This window comes from Nelumbo lutea, chromosome 7 (genome assembly GCF_056320005.1).
Source record: "Nelumbo lutea isolate HS-2025 chromosome 7, American lotus-T2T, whole genome shotgun sequence".
Taxonomy (NCBI): Eukaryota; Viridiplantae; Streptophyta; class Magnoliopsida; order Proteales; family Nelumbonaceae; genus Nelumbo; species Nelumbo lutea.
The window spans coordinates 18,656,634-18,672,368 of record NC_142690.1 but is presented as its reverse complement, the minus strand read 5'-3'; the positions used below and the strand labels follow the sequence as shown (position 1 = coordinate 18,672,368).

Genomic DNA, 15,735 nt, shown 5'->3' with positions numbered 1-15,735 from the left:
AAAAATCGGTGTCCAAAACGGTTTCATTTTTGGGTCATATGAGCTACACACTCAAATGACATGACACGTATGATACTGCTTAATGGACCTCACACACTCAAATTTTTGCTTGTAATTTTTATTGTCATAACGTGCCATCTGTTGAACCAGATGGTCGAATTGCCTTTTTTTTTATTTTTTTTAATTAGGAATCGTCCAAACAACCAGTAGCCAGAACAGTTACGTAATTTTTTACTTATAATTTATATTGTCAAAACGGGCCATTCGTTTAAACTAAACGGTCGAACCATTTGAAACCGGTGGTATATATATATTAAAGTGCTGCCATTTGGCGAAAGGGAAAACCACCCTATAAGACAATAAGATTTCTTTGAAAAAAAAAATGATTCCACACTTGCATATAAATGCCCATGTCTTTTATCTAAAACCCTACCTAGTTCTCTCTCGTTACCACTATCTTTCTTTCTTTTTCCTTTTATGGTGCCAGTGCTACAACAAGTAAACCATTTTCTTCCTATTTTTTACTTTTTATATTTTGTATCTTTTCAGAAATTATTGTTTCTTCAAACAATTAAAACTGTAGTAAATTAAGAATAGAAAAGCAAAGTAGCACACCTTGGCTCTTCAGAATTTAAAGCCACACTTTTATCTTATTTCTTTTGCTTTCTCAGAGTCGGACACAAGAGTTCACTGTGATTTGCTAAGAAAGGTATATTACTTGATGTGAGGCAGCATACAGAGCAGCAACAATGCTTCACTGAGCCATACCGGATTAGCCAATGCCAGCACACTGACAGGTGGGTTGCTAACGAAGGGATGTCTCTATCCAACGACGGTGCACAATATTCTTGGCCATTAATTGTGCCCCACAAATTATTCAAATTATTTTGCAAGCCATGAATCACAACTACCACTGTGTTGGAAATCTTGGCTTTGAGCCCTAACAAGGAAGGAAATGGATTATATTGCTAGCAGAACAAGCATTTTATGACCATTCTGCCCCAAAAGAGCAAATTTTTACTGTGCAGACAAAAAATGGTAAGCTTTTATATTCTAGATATTTTTTCATGGATGAGTACTTATTGCAGTATTTCTACCTTTTCTTCTCAATAAGTGTCTCCATCTCTTTATCAGCATAAAAAGCAGCTCCACCCAGAGCATATCACCCCAAGAATCACAATGGATCTCTTCTGTGTGCAGTCCCTTATCCTCTTCTTCTTCCTGTTATTCTACTTTTATTTCTATTTCTATGTCTACCCTTTAAAAATGAAGGCCGTCTCCAATGTAGGCTTCAAAGTCTACCCGTTCTTTGGGTCCTTACCGGAATTCTTCAAAAACCGGAACAGGTTTGTTGAGTGGGTCACTGATATCCTTGCCAGCAACCCCACCAGCACTGCTGTCTACCACCGCCCTGTAAATATCAGAGGAATTATGACTGCAAACCCATTAAATGTCCAACACATGCTCAAGAACAACTTCGACAACTATCCAAAGGGCGAGCTTTTCACGTCTCACTTGGAGGATTTCCTCGGCCGTGGCATCTTCAACGTTGATGGTCATCTCTGGAAGGTTCAGCGAAAAACGGCAAGCTCCGAATTCAGCACAAAATCGCTTCGCAACTTTGTCATGGACATTGTGAATGAGGAGACCCTCAGCAGGTTGGTTCCTCTGCTGAGAAAAGCCAGTGGGCAGAAGCTTGTCGTTGATATGCAAGATATCATGGAGCGTTTTGCGTTCGATCATGTCTGTAAATTGGCGTTTAACGTTGATCCAGGTTGTCTCGGCGGCGACAATACTGCCGGCGCTGAGTTCATGAAGGCCTTCAATGATGCAGCAACGCTGAGTGCAGGGAGGTTCCTTTATTTTCTCCCCTACTTGTGGAAGATGAAGAGGGCGCTTAACATAGGATCTGAGGAAAGATTAAGATCAGCCATATCAACTGTTCATGATTTTGCAGATAAGATCATCCGATCAAGAATGCAAGAGAAAGAGGAGAAGCAAAGCGACGAGGACCTACTGTCTCGTTTCATTGCAAACGAGTCCAACTCTCCCGAGTTCCTCCGAGACATCATCATAAACTTCATACTTGCAGGAAGAGACACGACGTCAACAACACTTTCTTGGTTCTTCTGGCTGTTATCAAACAGACCAGAGGTCGAACGTAAAATCTTAGACGAGCTGAAATTGATTCGGGCTAGTAACGGGAAAAGGATCGACGATACATATAGTTTTAACGAGCTACGAGAAATGCAGTACCTACAAGCGGCACTCTCCGAAGCACTTAGACTGTACCCACCGGTGGCACTCGACACAAAGGTCTGCCGGAAAGATGACGTCATGCCGGACGGTACATTTGTCGGTAAGGGATGGTTCGTGACGTACCATGCATACGCGATGGGGAGGATGGAGAGCATATGGGGGAAGGACTGCCTGGAATTCAAACCGGAAAGATGGCTGGAAAATGGTGTGTGCCGGCGGGAGAGCCCGTTTAGATTTCCGGCGTTCCACGCCGGGCCGAGGATATGTCTGGGGAAAGACATGGCGTATATATTGATGAAATCCATCACAGCATCAGTTATACAGAGATTCCAAATGGAGGTGGTTGATAAGGACAAGTGTCCAGAGCTTGTGGTCTCATTGACACTTAGGATGAAAGAAGGGCTGCCGATGAGGGTCAAAGAGAGATGTTTGGACTTGATTGATTGATGATAAATTTATTGTGTTTCTGTTCATACATTATGGTAAGTTCCCTTTTGAATAAATTAATGAGAAATTCCACCCAGAATAATTAATACATTTAAGATACTGGTATGTAAGAAGTTGTGCAGGTGTAAATGTGGGGCAAAACAGAGCGTTACAAGTGAAGATCACAGCATTTATATTATAAACTATATTTCTTACGATGTTTCCGCCATTACAGGTGGCTGGCTTAGTTTACCACCTATCTTCAGAGTTCAGACTTCAGAGTAATAATTTATTAAAATACCCCCCCCCCCCCAAAAAAAAAAAAAAAAAAAGAAAATATCTCGGATGCATATATGTTTCATGGTAGGTATAGTGAGGTATGGTATCAATATAAGTTATGTTCAGTGGACGAAATGATCAATTATGGGGTGTTTGGCAAAATGTTGTGATTTTGCTTTGTTTGAAAATGTAAATAGTTGCCGTATTTATAAGTTTTGTTTTTCTCAAAACATCAATATCATGTTTGGTATTAGTTGATTGGGATTGGGGACCTCAATTAATCTATAACTAGGATATTCCTTCTTTCTTTCTAGCCAAATTTCATTCAACTATATCAACCTTTCAGTGTCTCGGTACATCAATACAACTAGCAGGATGGCTAAAACTATAAATTGTAATTGAATATTTAAGTGATGATTACAGCTTTATTTTGTTTGAATGAATGACACCTGAGGTTGCATTTGAACAAGTTCAAGTTGTGCTTTTAAAACCCAAAAGCACAAAGACCCAAAGTTTAGGCTTTGTGCGTGATTTCGGGTTACACTTTCAAGGTGCCAACCAGCGGGTTGGTAAGGTCTTCTGATGGTAGGAGTGTCAATTAGCTAGGTTGGGTTGGGTTCGGTTGGGGTTAAGCTCCAACCCAATTCATCCCTTAATGACCCAATCAGGAAACTTTTAATGGATTGGCGTTCAACCGAAAACTGTCTTAACCCAACTTAATTCGCCCAACCCATTAATCCTACATACATAAATTACAGAAAAATATAACAAAAATTATAGAAAACATAAAAACATGAAGAATAAAAATAAATATAACAAAAGTTATAAATAAATATAGAAAAAAAATAACAAAAATTATAGGAAAATATAACAGATATTATAAAAAAACATAGAAATAAAAATAACAAAAATTATACCATAGATAAGAGCTTTTATGTTCAATTTGGGCTTTGGGCTTTATACATGGGTTGAGCTTGAACTCGGGCCCAAACATTTTTTGTTGATAAAGAGGCAAAGCCCAACTCAAATCCAATGGAATGCAGCCCATGAATAGATCTATTCAACACCAATTGGTGAAGATTCTTCACTCACTTGCATTGAGGTGTAAATCAGGCCATGTCAGGCTCCAACTCATTACTGTAGCATGCGGACCATGTTATGGCCCAGCCATACCTCCAGGTCATGTTGGGCTTGGATTTTCAGGTTTGCAGCATGATACAACACGACAAAGTGGGCTATGTTGGCGTAGACCTGTGGCCCAACCCGCAACATGGCCTGGCACAATCCAGAAATATTTATATTTATATTATTAGATATTATTATATATGCATATATGTATATGTAATAATAATTATAAAATTATATATAATACATTAATATACAAATTTTTATTTTCAATTGTATTCCAATTGTATTGTATTTTCTAATTTTATTTTATTATTTCCAAGGTTCAAAATACCGATACGCCCAATATGCCGATAGAGACTAGGAAGACATATATATATATAATAGAAAGAGGAAAGGAGAGGTGAGGGGTCCTCTCACCATAGAGCTCACACCTACCTCCTCTTCTCTTTTTTCACACACATGATATTTATTTTTAAATTAAATCATTAAAGTATAACAAGTCAAAATCAAAATCCTTATGGGTCTTTATTGTCTCTCATCCATATTTACTATCTAATAATATCATTCTTAAATCTATTTATCTGCCCACTCCCCTTAATAGTCAATGTTTGTAACATCTCCCTTTTTCATTAAATTCCTCTTTTGTAAGTAATTCCAATAAACTTCAAAGCTATAGATTCATGACTACCTATGCCTGTTAGTACCAATTTATTTGATTATTTAAGCTTTGTCCCAATATGAAATCATACTTCAATTTCTTTAGTCTTAATTGAGTAGGATTGATAAGGTTAAGAAAAAAAGTAACATTAAAACATGATCAAGGATGATTTCATTTGATATATAATATAAAGTGTGTGTGTGTAAGTATAAGTGTAAAGAGTTGCTTGTAATTGATGTACATTGAATGTAACATCTCCATGAAAACATCATTCTTGATATATTTATAAGCAATTCCAATAATTGCAATATCCTTCCACGAGGACTTGTATGAACCATGTGAACATGCTCTCAGCTTGCAAGTTTCAAGTGCAGCACGTTGAAAACACACAGCTTGGATCTTTCTGTTGAACAAGCACTAAATTTTGGTAAATATTTTAGGATGCCTTTCAATTATGGTTAAGAGAATCAGGTGTTTGAGTACTTACAAATTATAAAACACAAAAACTACTTAAAACTTACAAATATAAACCTGATTTAGGTAAATGTAAATCTATTAAATGCAGACGTACATCAATTACAAGCAACTGTTTACACTTTTCTTATACTCACACACACACACTTTACATTATATATCAAATGAATTCCTTGATCATGTTCTAAGTCACTTTTTTTCTTAATTTTATCAATCCTAATCAATTACGACTAAAGAAATTGAAGTATGATTTCATATAGGGACAAAGCTTTAATAGTCAAATAAATTGGTACTTACAAAGGCATAGACAGTCAGGAATAGGGGTGATCATGGGCCGGGCTTTGCACTTATGATAAGGGCTATAGCTTAGGCTCGGGCCTGAAATATAAGCTCTAGCCCAAGTCTATACGGGCCCGGGCCAGGCCAGGCCAGATTCTGGGCCAATATCACTCATATATAAAACATTATATATCTATATATTAAATGACATAATATGCATTTAAACTTATTTTATACATTATATAATATAAAATGTTACATATAATATAAATTATACATGTCATGTTATAATGTTTACATATAAAATATATAATATAATGTTAAATTACATGTATACATACGTATACATTATACACAAAATGTATAAGTTTAAATATATGTAGGCCGGGCCAGGCTTGAAGTATTAAGCCCAAACCCGGCCCTAAAGTTTGTGGGCCTGATGTGGGCACGGGCCAGGCCTGAACATAAAACCCAGGCCCAAGCCCAGAATTTCTGGGCTGGACCAGGCTGAAATGATCACCCCTAGTCGGGAATCTATACCCTTGAAGTCTATGATTTCGTTAATGAATAAAGGTCATGAAATTTGATGTGCGACTAACTTTTAGTATACTAAATTATTTGGGATTGTGCCTAATTGAAATATGAGTACTCATATGGTGTAAGATGTTAATTTGATCATTATTGTTGATTGGGAATGTAAAGGTAGATTAAAGGAGTTTAAATGAATGTATCTTTTCTTATTTTGGAGGTGTTTAGAGGTGAAACTTGGATACCAAGGGTTTTTGGGTATCTAAGTTTATGGTGTGATTTGATCAAGTGTTTGATGTGTGGATGGTGTAAAAAAAAATGACTTTTGGGGTTTTGTCATGTTTTGATGGATTTGGTCGTATTTCTATATTTTGGATCAATGCTATAAAGAGATAGATGATGTACTGCCCTACTAAAACACTATGATTAAGAACTTCTTCTTCATTCTCTTTCTAAATAAGCTCGCTACCAAGAGTCCGGATCTCTTGTACATTCGTCCCTGCATATCTTCTTGTACATCAAATCAGAGGGTGCCATATCAGCACCCTCTCATGCGTCAATCTCACATGTGCGAGTGGGATTAACATATGTTTCCAATGTCCTCCACTCCTGTCTCATTGTTAATATATTAAAAATTATACTAAATTTTAAAATAAATAAAAAACAGGGGTTAAGGGTTTCTTCTTCCTCTTTGTCAAATAAAAAGAGGATTTGCTCTCAACGAATAGAGTCCATTACGTAAGTCATCCACGGTGAACCGACTAAGCTACTAGCACTTGGGGAGTGGCTAACCATACAGACAGTGGTAATGGAAGAAAGAGTCGGCACTGAACTTATTCACCTTCCCATCGAATGGAATCTCTCTGTATGGCCGATTATAGCTCAAGTGTAGTCAATACAAATTCAATCCCATAACCTCCTTGGGGATACTCCCTCTTATCTTGTTATGGGATAAGTCCAAATATTCTAGGCTCTCGGGAAGCATCACCCTGGAAAGATTAAAGTCGAACTCATTCCATGACAAGTCCAGTCGCAACAGTGGTCCGTTTGTTTTGAACAACACCGATGCATCTCCTGTAAACTTGTTCTTACTAAGATAGATTGTTTTTGCATTGAAATGGCTTAGAGATTTGGGGATCTTACCAAAAAGCTGGTTTTGTGAAAGGTTGAAATGTAGGAAGCAATTTTGTGATATCCAAAGTGAGTCAGGAATTGTTCTTGTGAAGTTATTACATGCTAGGCCTAGAAGTTCCAGTTTTGCTATGGAAGCCAGAATTGGACCAGAGAAACTGTTGTACGATAGATCAAGGAACCAGTGGTTGTGCAGTTGGTGAAGGAATTCTAGAAGTCGGAAATCTTATTCGCTATTTTTCTGATTTCTAATATTCAGTTCCTCGGAGAGCAAACCCTTTTTTTTATTTGACAAAGAGGAAGAGGAGGAAGAAACCCTTAACCCCTGTTTTTAATTTATTTAGTTTTAAAATTTAGTATAAATTTCAATATATTAAAAACGAGATAAGAGTGGAGGGCGTTTGAAACATCTATTAATCCTACTTGCACATATGAAATTCGCGCATAAGATGGTGCTGACATGGCACCCTATGATTTAATGTATAGAAAGATGTGCAGGAGTTTTCCAAAAATAGGGGGATGGATAAATATTGACCCAGAGAGTGCCTTCTACTAGAGTTGATCAAGTTGCGTGGATTTGTCTTCAACTCAAACTCTTCTTAATATAGGATTATAATCAATTTTAGCTTATTCATTGGAAAAGATGGAACTATCCTAATAAGTGTATCCTATCCATCCAATAATGGTAGACTAGCATGGGAGTTTGTATCCTAGTTGAACTTGGAGTCCATGATGAGTAGGACTGTCAAGTTTTGATCTTTCTAAATAGGATGGGTCAGCACCTAGTGCATATGTGAACTAGGTGAACAACTCTCCATGGATGTGGATGTGAAAGTGGATATGTCAAATTTATCCACAGGATTATTTTTCATTGGCTATGCTAGTCGATGCATGAATCTTGTTTTGGGTTTGAAATTTTGGCTTCCACTAACACCTTTTATGGTGAAATTAATTGAACACACTAATCACAGTTCTTAAAGTGGTCATTTGTTAACTAAGCATGGTTTATTCTAGAACCAAGTATATCCCATGCCCTTGTGAGTTGTGATGAAGATGATGATATTCTTAATTGATGGGAAGGCGTTGTAGATTTGAACAAGAACAACAATAAAGATATTAGAGATAATATTGCTACAATTTTAGGAAAACTTTAAGATATTGTAATAACAAAATATACATTTACTATTAAAGAGCGCCAAACCAAGATACTATTTTGATGCTTCTACAAATTCAAATGGTGATTGTGCTTTTAGGGGTGCAACTTGTGCGAGCCTGGACCGACCCAAACCAAAATTTTATATAGCCTAGGCTTGAATTTTTGGTCCTCAGTCGCCCCAAGATTTTGGGCTAAACCCAGGCCTAACTAGCCCTTAGGTAGATCAAACCTGATTTGGCTTCATCTTAACCTGAGCCCAGCCCAACTACACACATTCATACATACATATATAGATATGTATTTATATATACATGCACACATATTTAAATATATACATACATGTATGGATACATATTTTGCATAAATACGTAAATACATGTATAATTTTAGTTGACCAATCCAAGCCTGACCTGAGCCTGAGTAGGGGTGCAAATGGATCGGATCATGATCCGATCCGGTCTTATTTGATCGAATTCAGATCACCCCCTATCTGATCCGAGAAGGTCTAGTCTGATATATATTAAATATTTATAAATATGATATATATATATATATATATATATATATATATATATATATATAAAATACATATACATGTGTTACTTATTTATTTATAAATATTTTTATATTATATTTTTATAAATTTGTTATATTATTTATTCATTTTATAAAAAATATGTATATGTATGATGAAAATAATTAAAAAATACTTGTATTTTTTGTTTTTACTTTATTTAAATTAGTATACTTTATTTTTCTTTTAATAATTTATTAATTTAAGAATACAAGTCGGATTAGATCAAATCCAAAGGTCCAACTTACCGATAGGATTCGAATTCAAATCGAGTCCTATTAGATCCCATCGATTCATCGGATTGGATTTAAATATACCCTTATTCAAATCTGATCCAATCTATTTGCATCCCTAAGCCTGAGTGCATCAAATTACAATGTGGACTAGTCTTGAATTGGAAAGATCAGGTTTGACCTCAGGTTCAGTTCAGGCTCAGGCCTTAGGCCCAATTCTTAGGCTTGGGCTTGGGTTAAATATGCAATGTGCAAGTCCTGTATTTGTCACAATTGAGGAAGTGGGTGAGCTAGTCAATACATGCCTAGACATATAAACCTTAAGTAATGCCCTACGGGATGAAAACACATGGAAGTTAAGGTGGAGAAAATTTATCCCTAATCGAAGGAAAACAAACTACACCCAAAATCTCTTAGTGATGAAGTATAGTCAAGATCTTTCTCAGTTAGGATTTCCTAAGGACTTTGAATATCAAGTACTAAATATGGAATCCGATTGATGAACAAAACAGCTAAAGAGAATGGCTCATAACAAAGTCTTTGAGGCACTTTGCTAAGAAAGAGCATCGAGAGTCCTAGTTAGTTCAATAATGTTATGATGTTTTTTCTCTACCACTTCATTTTGCTCACTAGACAAGATATTTGTTTAAGTGTGCCCATATCATTCAACATTGTCAGAAATTTTATATCATTAAACTCACCCTTTCATCATATTGAGAAACTTAAGTTCTCCCCTCATATCGGTTTTTAACCATTTTGTCAGATTTTTGAAAAAAAAATAGAGAAGAACCAAAGACTAAAGGCTTCTTTCTCTATTCCTGGTCCTTGTTACATAAATTATCTTCTATAAATTTACCAGCAGATAAAAGATTCCTTTTCAGTTTGGGAACAAGCAAAACATTCTTTAGTTCAAGAGAACCAATAGTAGTATTAATAGTAGCAGATCCAACATGTGATATTTCTAGTTTTTGACCATTCCCCACCATTATCTTATCTGATGAAGAGTTTTGAAAATACCTGCATCACTAATCAGATGAGAACTGGCATCAGTATCCAGGATCCATCAGGATGCTGGATGGGTAGTTTGGATCAGAGCGAGACATAGTTACTAGATCCTGAGGAATGCATTCTCATTGGTTAGAGTGATTAATTGAACCCATTGTCTCAATCAATGTCTTCAAACTTTAATTTTTCTGCAAATTTGACACACAGCAGGAGTGGAATTGTTGTTAGTATTTTTCCCTTTTTGACTTACTCAACCATTGTTCTATTGATATTGATTGGGAACCCACTACTTTCGTCGTTGGTTTTTATAATTTCTACCTTGTCCGACAGTAGCAAATCCCCTTCCCAGGAAATGAACTTGAGCCTTGAATTATACAAGGGCATTGATTGGGAACCCACTACTTTCGTCGTTGGTTCTTAAGTTCGTCCCTTGTTTTCCATCTAGCCAAATACAGCCTAAGAGATGATTTAGATCATAAAAAATAAATGGGAATTTTTCTTTTCCAGCTTTGGCCCCCGTATGGGCAGGGTATTATATGTCAGACCCACTAGCATTCACTACAAAGAGAGCCTGCCCCTCCGTGGGTTCGGACAAACACCTCCTCAAACAGAGGGATGCCAAGTGGCAAACTGGTCCACCGGTACTAAGTCATACTGTCAAGGATATTTTGATTCAACAGGACACCCTCACAAGTCACAAGGTAAGAGTGCAACTTGGGCTTGGGCAGGCTCAGCTTGGAGTCGTATTAAGTATGTGTTTGGTTGTAGATGGGTCATTTATTTGTATTTTTTCACTTTAAAGATTTATTTGTACTTTTCACTTTAAATATTTTCTATTTTTGTTGTTTGGTTAGGTATTACTTTAAACATTTTCACTTTCCATCTCAGATTAATACTTATTTAAAGTGTGTTACATCAGCATTTGATTTCAAGAAATGCTAAAGCATTGGGGAAAACAAGAATTTGACGTTTCCCCAAATGCCCCATGCATAAAAATCCAAGTGTTTCAATTTTCTACTATTTATTTGATAAACGGTAAAACCAAATAGTTGTTTCATATGCAATAAAACAAGCAGTTTTTTATATTGTTTCATATGCAATAAATGTCAATACCAATGCCAACTACCATTCAATAAAAATGAATGGGTCCTGCTGGGAAGCCCAGACTCGATACTATCAAATATCTTCAAATTGGGTAACCAACTTAGCACTAGACCTGACAAAAAATTGACCAAACCCGTGAAACCAACCCAAAAGAAAAAAGGAAAAAAAAAAAAAAAAAAAAAAGAGCATTAGGGGTTTCATGTATACCTTCCCAAATTTGAGAATAAAGTGAGGTCCAGAACAATAGAAAAAGCAAAGCCCCTACAGTTACATATTAGAGAACATGATCGCTTTTACACTTTGAGACACTCTTCTCCAACTGAATTTCGTCCTAATTCAAGGAGCCTGGCATTTCCTTCAACAGGCAGAATAGCATATATTGCTGTCAAGTAATCAAGTTGAGTCACGGGTAGCTGCAACTTGGGCTGGCCTGATAAAGCCCAATCTGATCTAATCCAAATGTTAATACAGGGTTTGGTATGAATATTTGGATTATGGATAGACTTGTGCCTCTCAAAACATGGGCTTAGATTCAACATGGGTAGGTTGGGTTGAGGCCTTGGTTTATTTGATACTAATATGACACTCTGTAGTATGTGATCAATCCAGGGTAATACTTGTGCACAAACAACTAAGCACATATAATTTATATCTATATCTATATTATAAAAAGTATGAATGGTCTCTTAAATTTTCATATAATTCATATTTGTCAATCCAGTAAAAAATGTAAGCATAAGCTGTTATAGTATTTACTTCATAAAGTGCTTTTGGCATTTGCAAAATCACTAACTTCCAGCTACCAAATAAATATTTAAACATAAGTATAAATTTATATCTATATTTATACTACCATAATGGATGGAAATAGTAGTTGTATTTTTAGACTTTTCTAGACTTAAATATCCTTATTTTTTAATATGTCCTCTCATTATTATGAGGAAAAAAATCATAATTTCAATTACTATAATAAGTTTTTATTCTATTTCCTCTCATTAAGTTCCATACATAACAAGTCAACCGTGATGTTTTATATTCCAAAATACATGTATTCCTCTCATTGAATTACATGTATTTTTATGATTCCAAAATACATAAATCAATAATCAGGTAGAAGCAATAGAAACCCGTCCTGGTTTCCTGATCCAATTTGTCCAAAGTCAGACCCCATAGGAAATGTAATTGGGATTTTATTGCCGATCCCTCCTTAGAAGTCGCTGATTTTTAAGAAATCAGCAATTTTTTTTCTTTGGTATCATTCCTTCCATGTAAGACATTTTCTGAGGAGAAAGCATTCGGTCCATTTAAATTGTAGGTACAATCGCTTTTAACGGTAGATGATAAAATCCGAAAGAGTGGAACCCCAAGCATGCAAGGTCTTTTAGTACCTTTGAAGGCTGGTTTTGTAACAGCCTGATACCCTTGGGAAAGTGTAACTTATCTCAAATTGTTAATGTTTCTATTACCTTGTGGGAAATCTGAAAAGATAGAAACAGTTTTTCCTTTGAAAATAATGATGCAAATCCCTATGTTGTGTTAAATGTAATCTGCAGGTCAATAGTGGAGAAATATCAAACTTTGCAGCAGTAATTGGAAAGATCTTCAAAGGTTAACATGTTGAAAAATCAAACTTTTTGGTGTCCTCCAAATCCAGGCTGATTAAAGATCAACATAGATGAAGGTTTCTACAAGAAGAATAAAGCTTCCTTAAGTTTGTGGTGTATGATGCTGATAGATGCTGCTTGCTGGGGAGCTGGTTTTGGGCAGATCTCTGCAAACTCCCTCTTTTGATGGAGGTGAAAGCCCTCTTGGAAAGCAGTTCTTTTTGCGGTAGAGAATGATACGAATTTGATAATTTTTGAACCAGACTACTTTATCCTAGTGGATATTTTGTGAAGATATTAAGGCCCGATCGATAGGAAAGCTTTTCAGGTTTTGCAAGTGTCTTAGAAATGCAAATGGTGCTACCCTGTCTTTACCTGTCAACCTCTTTAGCTTTGGACCAGTAAGAAGTTGATTAGATTTAGTGATTTTCTTTAGGCTGCGTTTGGAAACAATGCAAATGGAGTGTAAATCTTGGTTTAGGGTAAATTTGCACTTTGGTTTATTTTTGTCTGTGTTTGGAAACATTACATTTATGCATTGATAAATGACAGATCAATACATATTTACATTGATAATAAGATGTAAAAGTATATCAATAAAAAAGAAGCAAATTTGCATTCAAATGGGCTTTTGATTAAAAAAAAAAGCATATGCTTTGGTGGAATTTATGTTTGCATCCATTTTAACCCAATTTTGTAATTTATATGAACCGTTTTACACTCTGCATATTTGCATTCACATTTATTTGCATCATTTTCAAATGCAGTCTTAATTTATGTTTGTCCTCTTGTTGGGTTTCTTGTCTTTATTTGTTTCAGCAGTTTTTCTTTGTTTGCCTGTTGTTTTCTTGATGCTGTTTTTTTGGCCTTTTAAATGAAATATCTTTCTACCGAAAAAAAAAAAAAGCTATTTCTTTCTGGATGTTTGGCTTAGTTGAAAAATGTTCCTACGGCTCAGTTTAGGAGTATAATAGACTCAATTTGGAGGAGTACAAATGCAAATATGTAGAGTGCAAATATATACAAAATAATATAAATTATAAGGTTTTGCACTCTAGATATTTGTACTTGTACTCCTTCCTAATTGAGCCATAAATACAAATATGTAGAGTGTATAACTTTGTATGTCTTTGTACTTACATATTTGTATTTGTAATCTTTCCAAATTGAGCCTACAGAAAAGTTCTTGTAGCAGAAACCTCCCAAGGTTTTGAACATCCTCCAAAATTTTCTCCTTAGTCTTGGTAAGCCTAACTTTATCTTCTCTGCACTTCAAGATGGAAGATGCTAGACTCTTTCTTAGGCCAAGAAGTTCTTGGCATGTTTTTTGGCAGTTTATGAGGTTTATTTATGAAGCCTATTGAATCATGGAAAAAAAGGTTGCACAATGGAAACGAAAAGACAGGGGTTCTATCTTCATGAAGTTTGTTTTAGAAAAAAGAAAAAAAAAAAAAACTCCCTTAGATATTTTTGTTTCATCCAAACAATCAACCTCAATCTGTTGACCTCTTTCTCTGCAAATACTCTCTTTCTCTCTCAAATGCAATCTCTCTAGTCTCTGAAGAAACTCCCTCAATCCAACCGTCTGTCCTGGCTCAATTTCACTTTCTCCCCATCCTTCCTCTTACCTTTACTCCCTCTCCGTTCTGTTTCATAGAATTCACTGAGCTGCCGCCACCATCGCTACCTCAAATCTTTTTGTTGGCTTCTCATTCTATATCCTCACTCTGAAGAACCACATTAATCTCTTCATGAGAAAGACGATGAAAAACCAGAGTGTTTTTGAACTGCAATAATCTCCTCCTATGAAAAGTTATAAACCATGGAATAGTCTAACTAAATCATTCATTTCCTAGTAGATTCAGGAGTGTAATAATAGGAAATTTAGATTAGCCACTGAACATGCTTACTCAAAACAGAAACATGCCTCTACATATTTACATGAAAGATTGTAGAAGCTAGCTAGGAAGGAGTGTAATTTATTTATTTATTTATTTTTGCAATTAAAAAAGTAAAACAATAACCCTATTTTTATTGAAAATTTGAGAGAGAACAGAAGGGAGTTGGAGATAAATTAAAAATTCCGAAACATTATAAGTTTAAATGCATAGGCCACTCTTGTAAAGGAGGAAAGAGTGGTGCTGACTTGACATAATGGAAGGTGGTGGGAAGGGGAAATGAGTGAGTTAAAGGAGAAAGCAAGGAGGGTTTTGAGAAAGGAGGCATGTTGACATGGATTGGTTTGTACTATACATATTTGTATTTGTATTCTTTCCTATAGAAGCAAGGTAAAAGTACATCGATGAGGTTTTACACTGAAGAAAAAAAGTTACCATTGAGCTTCGAGAAGCATGGAGAAAAGCATTGAGTTTTACATTGATTTTATCGATGTAGAATTTACATTAATAATTGATATAAAAGTTTAATTTACTTTTGATAAGGTTTTATATTGATTTATGATGTAAAAATCCATTTTATCCAAATGCCGAAAAATCTAAACCAAAGTAGAATTTTACATCAATCTTGATTTACAATCTATCCAAATGCCGACAAAACTAAACTGCCATAAACTTTTAAACCGATAACGTTTTACATCGCTTCCATACACAGAGTTAGGATTTCATTTTAAAAAATTTGAAGAAGAAAATACCATTTTACGTACTTAATTAGCTTTCAAAAAATGTATGAACACCTCGGGGTTCAAAATAAGAAGATGCACAATGTTTGCAACATGTAAAGGGCATAATTGGCATTACAAAAATCTAATAGGCATCTTGTTTATTAACTGCCCTAAATGATTCATCTGGTTTATATTAGGTGGGGGCCAACTTAAATGCAATTATCAAAAAATGTTGTTTATGAAACTACAAGGTATGTAATTTTTTTTTTCTTTCTTT

General features: G+C 35.4%; 1 protein-coding gene across 1 annotated transcript; it reads left to right on the top strand.

The window, feature by feature from the left end:
- The first annotated feature begins 891 nt into the window (after positions 1–891).
- Positions 892–2,801, top strand: LOC148845456 (cytochrome P450 CYP94D108-like). The gene is made up of 2 exons (XM_088953388.1): positions 892–1,038; positions 1,135–2,801. Exons 1-2 carry the CDS (start codon positions 988–990, stop codon positions 2,704–2,706), a joined length of 1,623 nt encoding a protein of 540 aa, XP_088809514.1. The 5' UTR covers positions 892–987; the 3' UTR covers positions 2,707–2,801.
- Positions 2,802–15,735: the final 12,934 nt, after the last annotated feature.